At 42.2% G+C, this 14,717-nt stretch overlaps 1 protein-coding gene across 1 annotated transcript in view; it reads left to right on the forward strand.

Annotated features, from left to right (window-relative positions):
- Positions 1–11,956, forward strand: part of MDN1 (midasin AAA ATPase 1) — a 171,794-nt gene extending 159,838 nt beyond the window's left edge. The window contains exons 93-102 of the mRNA XM_027057252.2: positions 857–1,021; positions 2,625–2,788; positions 3,509–3,598; positions 4,509–4,624; positions 5,215–5,389; positions 7,006–7,079; positions 7,173–7,287; positions 8,172–8,235; positions 9,643–9,785; positions 10,536–11,956. Coding sequence (XP_026913053.2) covers positions 857–1,021; positions 2,625–2,788; positions 3,509–3,598; positions 4,509–4,624; positions 5,215–5,389; positions 7,006–7,079; positions 7,173–7,287; positions 8,172–8,235; positions 9,643–9,785; positions 10,536–10,724 — 1,295 coding nt within the window. The 3' untranslated portion in view covers positions 10,725–11,956. The remainder of the gene's footprint in view (positions 1–856; positions 1,022–2,624; positions 2,789–3,508; positions 3,599–4,508; positions 4,625–5,214; positions 5,390–7,005; positions 7,080–7,172; positions 7,288–8,171; positions 8,236–9,642; positions 9,786–10,535) is intronic.
- Positions 11,957–14,717: the final 2,761 nt, after the last annotated feature.

Raw genomic sequence — 14,717 nt, forward strand, 5'->3', positions numbered from 1 at the left:
CAAACCTAGTGCTTATCTCTGGGTTTCTGAGACGTGGACATTTCTTCATAGTCACAGTGAGGTCATTTCCTGCAATGGCAGGAGCTGTGAACTAGAAATGTGTTTTTCTTATAAGTGAAAAGGAAAAAAAACTCCACATAAGAAGGGAGTGGTCAGTCATTACTCAGTCTCCTTTTTTAGTTCTCTTGGTGACTTCTTAATATTTCATTCCTAGTATATAAACTCATGTAGATAATATTTATCTTTGAGCACAGTTTCAGAAACGATTGCTCTATCATGAATTACCTTTTTTCTCTGTCTTCACTTTTTAGAAAAATAAAGCAGTAATAATAATTTGCTACCATGAATTGAGCTCTTACTTTGTACCAAACACTGTACTGAGCCTTTGCTGCATGATCATGGAATTTTTACAATAATCTTAAGATCTACGATATTTCCATTTTATAGATGAGCACACTGAGGCCAGACAAATTTAAGAACTTGTCCAAGATCACAGTGCTTGTCTTCAGTGTTGGTCTTTCTGTGTCCTGTGTTATACTCTTACTCATTACAATATCTCCACTCATAACTTGGTAAAGGAGGATAATTCCATTAGCTGCTCTGAGTCATGTGTCCTCCCTGTTTATTCTGGTTCGGTCTCTTGTAATAGCAGTAAAAACCTAGCTAAGCATCCTACTTTTGTGGTAGAGAATAGGCAGTTACATCAATAGGTCAGTAGGGCATCACAGACAAGCCAAGCACTGTGTTCATGCCATATAGTTGGTCAGCAGGAGAACAGCATTAGTAAGATCTCAGAAGTGGAAAGTGAGAAACCACACCCACACATGTTCTATGTGTTTGTATGCTTTATTGGCAGATGTGGCCAGCAAGGAGCAGCAACAGTCTGCAAAAGATTCCAGCAGGGGTCAGGAGGAGGAGATGGAGGACACTTTCATGGACACAGAGGAGGAAGAGCTCCAAGCAGCAGACGCAGAGCAGCTGAAGCCAGAGGAGATCAAGTCAGGGACCACAGTGAGCCCCGGTGGGTCCTATGGTGAACAAATCCCTCCTACGTTCGCTTACAGTAGTCGCTTTCGTGTGGTACCATCTGATCTGGTGGTTCTATCTATATCCTGACCCATAGTGTAGGTGTTCATTTGCCTATGAAAATTCCACTCTATCTCACCTAGGAGTCAGAAGGTGGAGGAGTGATGTTGGAGACACTGTCCTGCAAGGAGACCTCAAAAGCCTGAGTTCTAGGCAAATGCCATCACTCTTCTTTAAATATGTAGAAGAAAAAAAATAGGACACTTACTGCAGTTATGACGGGAAGACACTTTTGATTATTAGACAGATGTTTTCAATTATATGAAAATACTCAATTTTAGCATAAAATGCAGTAAAATATTTAGAGAAATAGAGTGGGGAAAATGCATGTGTAAAAGTAACCAAACTTCTTACATATAGTTCCATTTCATAGTTGACCAAGTGTTATTACTGGATAATTTATTTAAAAAATAAAAAAGACATGCATTTAACACATTAAAAAATAACTTTATCAGCAGTGGAATAAATACACATTCAAAACAACTTGCAAATTGGAACGCCTTTTTTCCCCTGCTTCCTGTCCTCTCTGAAGTTTTAGAAGCATTGACTGTGCCATTATATGACAGTGGGAATGGCATAGCTCTGATGAAAACTCAAAATCCAGACTTTGCCTCTTACTCACATTATAGGCTGTGGCATATTATCCATATTTTCTTTACCTCAGTTTCCTCATCTGTAAAATGGAACTAGGATTTATTTATTTAATTTTATTTTATTTATCTTTTTAACATTTATTTATCTTTGAGAGAGAAAGACAGAGTGTGAGTGGGGGAGGAGCGGAGAGAGAGGGAGACACAGAATCTGAAGGAGGCTCCAGGCTCTGAGCTGGATGGGGGGCTCGAACTCACTGACTGCGAGATCACGACAGAGACAGAGACAGAGAAACACAGAGCGTGAGTGGGGGAGGAGCAGAGCGAGAGGGAGACACAGAATCTGAAGCAGGCTCCAGGCTTTGAGCCCCGATGTGGGGCTCGAACTCACTGACTCTGAGATCATGACCTGAGCTGAAGTGGGATGCTCAACTGACTGAGCCACCCAGGCACCCCTATTTATTTTTTTTAATTTGAGAGAGCACGTGCATGCAGGTTGGGGAGAGGGGCAGAGAGGGAGAGAGAGAATCCCAAGCAGGCTCAACGCTCGATGCAGAGCCCAGCGGGAGGCTGGATCGCATAAGCCGAAATCAAGAGTTGGATGCCTAATGGACTCAGCCACCCAGGCATCCCTAGTTTTTATTTTCATCAAAGTTCTACGTGCATGTATTTTAAAGAGTCACACACTGCACAGTGCAGTCTCCCCTATTCCCCTCCCTCCCAGAAGAGCCGCCTTCGACCTCATGGTGGGGAGGAGAGAAGGTCAGGGGAGTAAGAATTGGCAGTGAATATCCCAAAGAGAAAGAACATGTGAAACTTGTATGGGGAAACGTGCTGGAGAGTGAAGGAGTGAAGTGTGAGTAATCATTAAGATCGGCAGGCAATCTTGGAGGCTCAGTCTGTGTGTAATATCAGAGTAAGTAAAACAATGTCCTTGTATGCAAATAGGCTATGATGAGGTGGACATGGAGACCCACAATGTTAGAACAGAAGAAGACCAAGATCCCAGGACCGACATATCCCATGGGGAGACAGAGGATATGAAACCAGAGGGAAGCCAAGATTCGACCATTCACACAGCCCATCAGTTCCTTGTGGACACAGTTTTCCAGGTGCTAAAATTTTCACAAATTATTGCTATGATAAGTTAACAAAATGTAATTATAAACTGGTTTAAAATTTTTATCTTTAGAACTTCATGGAATATCTGGTTGTTTGGGGGCATCTCATCCTTACCAAAGTGTTTAGGAAACCAATTGGTATGACCACTTCTCTAAACAGATGACACCGTTCCAGCAGTTGGTCCCAGGGTCAGAGTGGGTGGTCTGCCCCAACCTGGCTGTGATGGTGTGTCTGGTTCTCCAGCCTCAGGCTCGCAGATCTAGATCTGCTCTTCCCATGTTCAGCATCCTTATGTGAGGAGCTGTAGGTAACAATTCAGTTCATGCTGACGAAGTAGCAAGAATATTTGGCTTAATGCCTGCATTTAGGAAAAGCAGATTTAACGGAGTTGTTTTCCCGAATCGTTTGACTTAATAGCAGTCTAGATTATTCAGAGAACGTTTTGATATTGATAATTTTGTGGAGTTTTTGTTTTTATTTTGCTGGATAGATTTCTTCTAAATGGTAAAACTTCCTTTATCTTGTCTCTACACAAAGGGAAATAGAAGAATAGTTGTCTGGCATCTTATTGTGCCATCAAATTTGCTTACGCTCTGTGTCTCAGGGGCATGTATTTGTAGTTCATACTACTGGGAAGAAGGCAGCCAGTGATATAATGAGTTGGTGATTTCAATCTAGGCTGCCTCTTATCTGTGGCTTTTTCTTCTTAGCCCTTTTTAAAAGATGTCAGTGAGCTAAGACAGGAGCTGGAGAGGCAGCTGGAAACATGGCATCCACACGAATCTGGAAACCCAGAAGAAGTAAGTCACCAGTCTTTTCATAAGATATCTTGATTTTCTTTTTTTTTTAAGTTACAGCAAGCTTAACAGGTTCTTAGCACCAATTACTTTCGTAAAAGGGACTGAGTATATGAAGACTGTAATTACAGTCTGAAGCCTAAGTCTTTCCAGTGCTTTCTGCCTACTTTGCCACTAGACATGTAGTTTAATTAAACCACAGAAAAGCTGATGTGTTTATTTCCTTTAATTTCTCTTGCTAGCTCTATGAGTTATAACTGATATGACATTGGTTGTGAAATGAGGCAAAATGTGTCATCCTCACAGTAGGCCACCTGGAATATTGCTGGCTGACTTAATGTGGCAGCATAGCTTAAACAGAAGCTTCATTTTTAATGAGCTTGCATCCTGAATTTACTGTATTATCCATGTTTGTATTTTGTGCCTATAATCATCATTCCTACTACACACCTGTATGAAGGGTCTGTCATACTTGGAGCTTTGTGTCTGGGAAAGAAGCACACTGTTGAGATTGGCACTCATCGTTTTTGGTTTTGAAACTTGACCCTGAGAGCCTACGATTAAGTGGCTGGATCTGCTGGCACCAAAAGTACCCACTCACAGCTCCCCACCCATACAGAATGTGCAGTTTATCCTCTTTGTAGGTGATGAGAATTAGTTGTTGATTTGGTCATGCAATCCAATATTTTCTGCCTTGTTGTTTCACCCTTTCTCATTCGGAACTGTGAGTTGTGGTTTTGGTAGAAGATGAGACATTTTTAGGATGTGGACTAGATGGCAGCCTGCTGAGTTGGCTTCTGTTGACAGAGTTCACGCGGGTCATTTTCTGCTACTCTGTTTCAAGTGTCTTCTTGCTGTAAATGACATGGCTGGCTCTGACGTTGTAAGAGTCACTTCTATGTCGTTGTCACAGGAGAAGGCTGCAGTGGAGATGTGGCAGAGTTACCTGGCCGTAACTGCGCCTCTTTCACAACAGTTGTGTGAACAGCTTCGTCTCATATTAGAGCCTACCCAGGCCGCCAAGCTGAAGTAAGTCTTCTCCACTAAGCACGCCCCCTGTGCCCTGAAAAGATGGCCGTGTCACCTTTTCTATTGAGCTCAGCCCCTAACCACTTAAAAGTGCTGGCTTCTAGGTTGCCATTTATGCTGCGTGGATATGTTATTCCATACCTTTCTTCATGTTCTCTCTAAAAACTGAAGTGTCTGCGAAGTTTGGTACGAGTGCAGTTCCTTTGATTCATTAGCCTCTGATGAGAAAACTGGTTGGTGGAGCCTTTGGGTGGGTGTATGGGCTTGCTGCATGTGTTACTCACCTAGATCTTCGCAAAGGTTTATCCAAACTCATAGTTTCAGATTAGAAAAGAGTCAAAGACTTAATCAGTGCAAACATTCTTTTTCTAATTTTTTAAAACTTGTTGTAGCTTTCATGGAAGGGCCTGATTATTGACACATATATAACCAGTTTTTCTGGCTGCCCTCCTTTCTCAGTTGATGATGACATTTGAGTGTGTCAGGTTACTGGTTAAAAGGTATTATAATGTGATCTTATTCTTTAAAAAAATTTTTGGAGGATGAACAATTGTTAACTAATCTTTGCCCCATTTGGGTAAATTTAATAGAGGAGACTATCGAACTGGGAAGCGGCTGAACATGCGGAAGGTCATTCCATACATTGCTAGTCAATTTCGGAAAGACAAGATTTGGCTTCGAAGGACCAAGCCCAGTAAACGCCAGTATCAGATTTGTTTGGCCATTGATGACTCTTCTAGCATGGTAGACAACCATACCAAACAGGTAAGGAAACACAGGTGCTAATTTAATGAGAAATTAATGCCAAGCCATGCTCTATGGCCACCTAAAAGTTTTAAATATAATCTGGCAAAAAGCACTTTGAAATACCAATTACTGTTCTGAGAATGTGCAACTATGTTTGAGAGGACCTAAAATTTTAAAATGAGTTCAAAAGGGCAGTTTTAGGATGTCTCAAATAATTGGTCCCTTACTGTTAGAGACCTTAAAAAAATTTTTTTTTAACATTTATTTATTTTGAGAGAAAGAGCTCGAGCGGGGCAGGGGCAGAGAGAAAGAGAGAGAGAATCCCAGGCAGGCTGCCCACTGTCAGCAGAGCCCAACGTGGGGGTTGATTTCACCAACAGTGAGATCATGACCTGAGCCAAAATCAAGAGTCAGATGCTTAACCAACTGAACCACCCAGGCATCCTGAAATTGTTTTTTAGCCTTGCTGTGCTCCTGTCTAGCTGTAGAAGAGTAACTCTGACAGTATTTGTTTTCCACAAAACACACTGTACTGGTAAACTGTTTTTTAAGGCCTTGTACAACATATTTGAATATCATTGATTTTTTAAAAGGTGTTTCGTGTACATCTCTTTAAGTCTGAAATTAGTTAGTGCTCTAATAGTATTCACAAAGCTTAAGAGCCTGAATAGAATTAATTACTTATGATACCATCATTATGGACACAGAAGAGTGATGTGTTTTTGTTTTAAAGTTTATATATTTATTTTGACAGAGAGAGAGAGAGCGCAAGCCCAGGAGGTGCAGATAAAGAGGGAGAGAGAGAATCCCAATCAGGCTCCATGCTGACAGTGGACTCAGTCCACTGTCCGATATCAAGAGTCAGTCACTTAACCAACTGAGCCATCCAGGCACCTGGAAGAGTGATGTTTTTTGCAGTGATGCTATTACCCAGTATGAACCAACGAGCAACCTAAATCCATACTTGTGCTCTGCTCTAAAAAAAAATGTGACCTCTGAACCTAGGTTCAGGTCCAAGCTCCTCACTTACTGCCATATGATATTGGGCAATTTATTTACTTCTTAACATGTCAGTTTCATCTTCTGAACAATGAGGATTGTAACAGTATCTACCTCCTCCAGAGTTGTGAAAACTAAATGAAGTATGTACTGTGTTTAATGCCTAGCACTTGGTATGTATTCAGTAGATATTAGTTGCTCTAAGTAGCATCATCTTTTTAATGAAATTTAAATTCTAAGACCAGGCTGTCATTTATTTATGGGTTAATAAAATAAACTGGTTTTTAAAATTTTTTGCCTATGTGAGATTACTTTTTATGTAGTTCCCTCACCCCCCTAAAAGGGAAAAATTCTGAAAATTTTATGGACCAAATCTCTTAAGATCACTTTTATTAGATGCCTAGAGCAGACCTTTGCTACTGATATAATGGACTCTGGGTTTCAGGATTTGTGGGATTAGCCAGGGTCTGAGGCCACCATGGCCTCTGGGTTGATTATGAATAGCCATGTTGACATTCCCTGTATGCCATGCAAAAATAACATTTTCTGTGAGACTCTTGGTATAAAAAAGGTTGAGAGGCACTGATCTAGAGGATATTCTGATTCCTTCAACCCTTAACCTTCTTATTTCATAGCTGGCATTTGAATCTTTGGCTGTGATTGGAAATGCTCTAACCCTCCTGGAAGTGGGTCAGATTGCTGTGTGCAGGTAAGGGTGCTTTTTAATCCCAGTGGGAAAATCAACTTCCTTTTGTTACATTGATCACACAAAAAACACTGCATTTGTTTTTTCTATCCGTAGTTTTGGAGAGTCCGTAAAGCTATTACACCCATTCCACGAGCAGTTCAGTGATTCCTCGGGTTCCCAGATTCTGCGGCTCTGCAAATTCCAGCAAAAGAAAACCAAGATTGCTCAGGTATGCTTGTATCACATGTCCTCTGAACAGCCATTCTTCAGCAGGTGTGGGAGAGACATAATTTTTAGCACTCCCTCCTCCCCAGTATGGTGTTAGGACAGGTAAAAATTTCGAGGAAACAATTTCGGGATGCCAGGGTGGTTCAGTTCTAAACCTCAGGCCATGCACCACTGGAATAGAAACTTCCCTGGCATCCATTAACAAACAGGGTGTGAACTCTTTTTCTGAGTTCCTCAAGGGTTTCTGACTTTACATCACTAATTTTCAGGCTCCCTACTCTTTGAGAGATTTGGAACTTTTGTAGGAATAAACTGTCTCCCCGTACCCTTAATCGGGCCAATTTCTCTCCCCCATTTGACCTAGAGAAGAAATGATGTAAAATAGAGCCAATGACTTGCTCAGGATGACATAAGTTCAAAACACAGCCCAGGATAATGATTCTGTCCTCTTCATTTTTGCCCTCATCTAGCCTACTTTCTTTATGTTGCACTAGACATTTTATGTTTTCTTGCCCTTTTCTGCTCAGCTATTTTCTTCTGAAAGACGACAGCTGTTCTGTTCATTTGGGGGAGTTACTGATGTCTTGTCTTCACCCCCCCAGGGGAAGTATTTCTTTTCCTCTAGGGTGTGTTACAGAACACTAGTGGTGTGTGTGCCAAAGACGCATGTCCGTGCTGGAGAATGCCAGTGCCCAGGGGTACATGCTAGCACTGCAAGGATCATCATCCCCTTTGGACGGGGGGCGGGGAGGAACGGTTTGATTGCCTAGAGATCTGAGATGGTTATTTTGATAATCTCCTGAGTGTCAACAGTAATTTCAATCTCTGTGACAGTGGGAAGGGTTTTTGTGGTTTTCTAACGGCCTGTCTCTGGTTCTGGTCTAGTTTCTCGAGTCTGTAGCCAGCATGTTTGCAGCTGCTCAGCAGCCCTCCCAGCACGCCAGTCCAGGTGAGCTGCAGTTCTCATCTTTATCCACACAACGCTTTTCTACTGTGTGCATTCACAAGCCACTTGCTTCATGCCACAGAACCCATCTTTTAAAGTGGACGCTGCATAGGAAAAGTTATAAGCAGGAGCTGGAGAGATATTAGGCATTCATGTAATTTGTTACTCAGCCATTTATCCATTCAGAAATTTGTGTTGAACCCATACTCATGAGGCTTATAACCACTGGAGGAATTAGATACTAATTAACTACACCTGGCCCTTGAACAATGCGGTAGCGGGGTGGGGGTGGGGGGTAGGAGCACCAAGCCCCTGCACAGTTGAAAATCCGTGTAACTTTTGACTCCTCAAAAACTTAGTTACTCATAGCCTACTGTTGACCAGAAGCCTTTACCGATAACATAATTAGCAATTTTGCATATTGTATGTATTTTATACTGTATCCTTACAGCAAAGTAAGCTAAAGAGAAGGTTAAGGAAATCATAAGGAAGAGAAAGTATATATGCAGTGCCATACAGTAAGATACCCACATGTAAGTGGACCTGCTCACACACTTCAGACCTGTGTTGTTCAAGGGTCAGCTGTAGTTTGTTATAACAGAGTTAAGCGTTGTGAAGGAGGAGCAAGGTGTAGGATTTTAGTATAAAGAATATTTTGTAATATTTTAATAACGGAGGGAAGCAAGGGAGGACATAATTCAGAAACCAGCTAATCCAACCACGATTGACTTAGGGCTTGAAACACACCAGTTCTGTATCTAGCTCTTCCTAAAATCTCTCAATCTTGATCGTTTCATGGAGAACCTTCCTATTTGAAGCATGTCCTTCACACCTCTCAACACTCACTAAACTTCCTTGAGAGAAAGACTGCCCTCGTGCACTGTATGTAGTCTTCCATTGGAAACATTATAGGTAAACCATGAATACAAACGTTAAAAAATTATTTTAATGGCCCCTTCTACTTAAGTTTTCTTTTAAATGAGTCAATTTTAAGAGGAGAAAAATACCCAGATTAGGTACAAGAAATTTGGAAGACCCAGTTCCAGGTTTCTGATTTAGGCAGTTTCTTCTAATGGCCTACTCAGTATTGCCATTTTTGTACTTTATAGCCATGAGTATATGTTTAATTCTTGTATGTTGTTATACAATGAAATTGATCTAATGTGATAGGGAAATTGTTTTATTGACCGAAGCTTCATATGTCTGTGTAGCCTTGTGTCCGACTGTGGCATCTAATGTCCCATCTTAGAGGTCCCTTTTGCTTATGTCCAGAATTCATCAGTTTCAGATGTCTGTTTAGTGTCGGCTTTCTCTGTGCTATTAACCTATTTGTCTTTAGGTAGCTTGGAGTTGTTAACAGTGGGATCTTCATTTTGTTCCCTTCCTCTCCTGCTGTATGTTCTACCACAGAAAACGCACAGCTCCTCCTGGTGGTCTCTGATGGGCGCGGCCTTTTCCTCGAGGGCAAAGACAGAGTCCTGGCAGCAGTCCAGGCTGCCCGGAATGCTAACATCTTCGTCATTTTTGTTGTATTGGACAATCCCAGTTCACGGGTGAGTGATTACTAAAAGCTGCTTTTGGGGATAAAGTGGGGATACCCTTCATCATGTTCTATCTGAAATATGGCCTAGGTCACACCTTAACTCCTTATGTTCTGCCGGACACTATCCGAGGCACTGTATTTTTTGTTAATACTCCCACTTTACAGTAAAGGACAGAAACACAGGTCATAGGTCAAGAAAGCCAGAATTCGGACATTCCAGAGACCACCCTCTTAACCACTTGCTGTGTCAATTCCTGCTCTAGTGGGTCATCCTTTCCCTCTGTACTGTGTCATTTCCGGTACTGCAGCCTTGATGATGGGCCTTGTCTACTTCGAACTATACACCAGCCCTTTCCAGTTACTGGTATCCTAGCAGTGCCCTTCTCAGAGCAGGAAGCATCAGTTGCTAAATGAAAGACCCCCACAGGACAGCTCTGTTCCAGGCGAAGCATGGTCTCTGCAGGTCACATTAAGGCCTGGATAACAAGTAGGAAAATTTAATGTGAATTACTCGAAGTAGAATATGGGAAATTGGGTTTTCTGGTCTCTCCCTCTTTTTCAGTGTCCATTCTCCTGGAAGGGGTGCTCAGAGATCTGCCTCCTTAATGAAAGTTCTGCAAATTGTTTCTTAATAATAAAAGCTAATTTTATATTAGGAGTTAGATACAGGAGACCTAAAAACTATTAGCAAAAGAGATCAGGGAAGAGCTAGCCAAGGATACTGGTTTGGTTTTTATTTCAAAATGTCTCCTCTTTACAGGATTCTATCTTGGACATCAAAGTGCCCATATTTAAAGGACCTGGAGAGATGCCTGAAATCCGATCCTACATGGAAGAGTTCCCGTTCCCATTCTACATCATCCTTCGCGATGTGAACGCGCTCCCCGAGACGCTCAGTGATGCTCTTAGGCAGTGGTTTGAGTTGGTGGCAGCCTCTGACCACCTGTAGGGAAGGAACACAGTCTAAAGTGAGACTTTACACCATTGTCAGACTTTGGCGCCTCCAGCCTGTTGCTCCCTCTTTTGGACAACTGCTTCCGAACTCACAGCTCTAAAATGTTATTTTATCTTAGATCTGATTTATAAAGATTCACTAATAGCTGCAGACAGTTTTTATTACAATGTACACTTTATCTTATAATGTGCTTTCAGAGCCTGGCCAGCCTCGGCCTCTGTTGTTGCCCCGGCTACAGCCGTAACAAACCCAGGGCAGCGGCCGGTGTCTGGACCTGGAAGCCCCGGCCCAAGAGGAGGCTAGGGCCCAGCTGCTGCCCCCCTGGAGGAGTAGCTGCTGGGAGAAGGGGACCGTCCCAGTCCTTTGGACAAAGGACCACAGGCAGCTGCCCTTGTGACCCTGCTCTGAGGCTCCGCCTTTGCCGATCCCACAGTGTGTATCTAAATGCCGTCAAGAGGCGGAGACAGCTGCAGCTTTCTAGAGGCTCGAGTGCGTGTGTTTTGTCATTGTGCTTCATGTGCAGGGAACTACCTTCTCTTTCAGGGTTAGGGAGGTCAGGGTGTGTGTGCTCTTACAAAGCAACCAGATAGCATAGGAGCCCAGGTAAGCCGAAAAATGACCCCCGGGCTGTGTAAAAATGAAGTGGCTCTTCTGTGCCGTCCTTTGCATTTGCTGCTGCAGGAGACTATGCAATGATGGAAAAGTGATTTTCCCTTTGGTTATTTCATTCTCTCAGCGCCACAGTCCCTGGTGTCGTAGTAATTTATTTCTTTAGTTCATTTTTTTCTTAACCGTTAAGGGGAAGAATATTCCTCACACTGCTTTCAAGCTGGACTGAGCCAGTCTCGTTCTGGAAAAGAAATGCCGTGTTTAAGAAAACTAAGTACTTTTTTTTCCCCCCAGTTAAACTACATCAGTGATTTTTAGACAGTTTTTACTTGGCCAGAAAGCACTGATTGAATACTTGAAATTGTTGCTGTGTTCTATTTAAGTTGTCAGAATGTCGTTTTGTAGACAACATGCCATCACGTAATCGTCTATCTCCTGTTTGTTTTCAAGTTACACTGTGAAGTTTGCCACATTTTTGAGGTGGTCATCGAAGACACAGATTGCTTGTTGTTTAACCAAGTGTCCTAAAGCATGTACCTGAAGTTACATCATTTTTTATTCTAAAAAGCTATGCAGCTTATATTCTGAAAATTATTAAATATATACCACTGTTGTAATTTGTGACCAGTTTAAGTGTTTGAGAGGTGGAAACTGCAGAGAGTGAGTGGGAGAGAATCTGAAGCAGGCTTAGTGTGGAGCCCGATCTCACAACCCTGAGATCAAATCCAAGAATCAGATGGACTCACCAAGCATCCCTGCAACCATTCTTAATGGGACACAACAGGTGTGTAAAAGGTGTGCTAAGGGAATGATCTTGTCTGCTGGATCAGCGGTCACTAGCTTACGCTGGACCCACCATGGACCCACCACCTTAGTGGCTTCCTGAAATAAGGGTTTATTTCTTGCTTGTGTTTCATGTCCATGGTGGGTGAGCTGCCCACCATGCTCTGGCCTTGTGGCACAGGAAAGGGTAAGTTGGTGGAAAACAATGGCTTGTACAGATTTTGCTCCAAAATGACAGGTTTCATTGGCCATAGCCGTCTATAACGGGTCTGAAAGGGAAAGACACCAACATTCTGATGTGGTCTGTCATATGTACCTTTGAAATCGGACCATCGAAACTGAAGCCTCCCTGCTGATACCCAAGGGTCTCGTTTGCAGCTTGTGCTGTGATGGGAAACGTGGGAGCAGTCCCAGGAGACCTATCAGGAACTGTGACAGGGTGAGGGTAAGCAGCATGATGCACTTGAGTCACTGAGCGGGAGTTAGAGGGTATGCTTGCTCTCACTTGGAGCTTAACCATTATAGCTGCCTTACGTAGTCTTCATCCAAACCCCAATCTTGTCTGGTCTTTTATCCCGTCTTCCCTTCTGCTCTCCTGACTACACTGCACCTGGACACTCTTATTTTAGAGAACCCCAAGCAGGCTCCGTGTGGAGCCCCCCACATGGGTGCCCACAACCCTGGAATCATGACCTGAGCCGAAAATCAAGAGTCCGATGCTCAACTGACTGAGCCACCCAGGCACCCTTGGAGTGCTTTTAATCTGTAGTCTGGACTACTTTGGTGGTAGCCCAGACAAGTCGCATTGCCTGCTTCATCTCATAACATCCAAGAAAGAGATCATGCTTCTAGGGTGACCTCTCCTGTCCCTTCTCTCCCAGAATCCCTACCACAGAAGGTTCTGGTTACAGCAAATGAGAAGTCCTGGAATCTGCTAGCATCCTAGGTGTCCTTTGGAACTTTCTTACCTAATGTGCCTTTCTGGAAACACCTACCTAGCTCAGAATAAGCCCTCAGGTATGAACCCTGACACCATCTGTAATATTGCATTGGACTTGCACTCCCACTTTAGGCAGGAAGACCTAAGACAGGGGAGCATCTATGACTCATGACAGTATTTCAGGGTCTAGCATGAATTCATGTATAAAAATGTCTTCTAATTTATAGATTCAACACTATCAATTTTAATAAAGATTTTACAATGATCTGTAGGGAAAGGATATAAAAGATTCTTACAAGAAACTACAGGGGAGTAGTTCTGCCATTTAATAAAACATACTAGTCCTAGGTGAAATAATCCTGAACAATTTGTTTAGACCCTAAAAAAAATTTACCATATGGGCATCATTTATTTATTTACAGCACATGAGCCAGGGGAGGGACAGAGAGGAAGAGAGAATCCCAAGCAGGCTCCATGCTGTCAACTGTCAGCACAGATCCTGATGTGGGGCTTGATACCCTGGGATCACGACCCAAGCCATTATCTAGAGTTGGATGCTCGATTGAGCCACCCAGGTACCTCTGAAGAATGATCTAATAAATAGTGTCCAAATTATAGTTTAGGAGCTGGCAAAAATACTGACATCTACATCATGCCATAAATCAAAATTAAAATGTTTACACCACCTAGTGTAAAGTTAACCAGGAAGACATAAATACAGAATTACAAAGCTCTGAAGGGGAAAAGATGAAATTGAGAAGGCTTGAAAGAATAATACATGACTATATAGAAACTTCTAAAAGCTATATAAACAGAAGGACTAAAATTGCTTTTAGTTTTGAGAGAGCACAGGGGAAGGGCAGAAAGAGAGGGAGGGAGAGAATCCCAAGTAGGTTCCTCACTGTCAGTATGGAGCCTGATGTGGGGCTTGATCTACCGAATTATGATCATGGCCAGAGCTGAAATCAAGAGTCAGACACTTGACTGAGCCCCCCAGGTGCCCCCAAAAGGACTAAAATTTTTTTAAACAGGCAAACAACCCATATAAAATTAGAATAAAAACCTTGATCACCATAAATGGACCAGTCATGACAATTCATAAAAGTGGCAAGGGATATTTAACTTCACTTTTGTAAGAAAAAAAGGAGTTGCTATTGCAATTACACAAAACTTCAAAAGTAGTCACAGCATCACCCATACAATGCCTGGTAATGTTCAAGAAAGCTAATCATCAAGAGTATAGGTGGGAGGTCCTGTTTCTAGTAGGACTCAGGTAGGTCTTGCTTCACTTTACAGATGAGGAAAGAGGCTGGGAGAAATCAAGTTGCCAGAAAAACACAATTAGAAAAGGGGACCACACCAAACAATTCCAGCAAGTGACACAATCAAGTAAATGCTCACTAAACAGGTAACCAAATGAACATTTCTGGCTATATTCTAATTTAGAACAATTCTATTTGACAAAAAATACAGCAAAGATTCACTAATCCTACTTACATAAGGGCAGTTATGTGTTGTGGGGAGAATAAAATTACAAGGAAATAAAAGCTTAAAAGTGTGCGCATTTTCAGTGTCTTATTAGTGATACAAAATTGTTAAAACGCCAATGGGGCAGCCATTTAAAACCTCTTAAGAACTAATGTGAAAATTAATAA

This window comes from Acinonyx jubatus, chromosome B2 (assembly GCF_027475565.1).
Source record: "Acinonyx jubatus isolate Ajub_Pintada_27869175 chromosome B2, VMU_Ajub_asm_v1.0, whole genome shotgun sequence".
Taxonomy (NCBI): Eukaryota; Metazoa; Chordata; class Mammalia; order Carnivora; family Felidae; genus Acinonyx; species Acinonyx jubatus.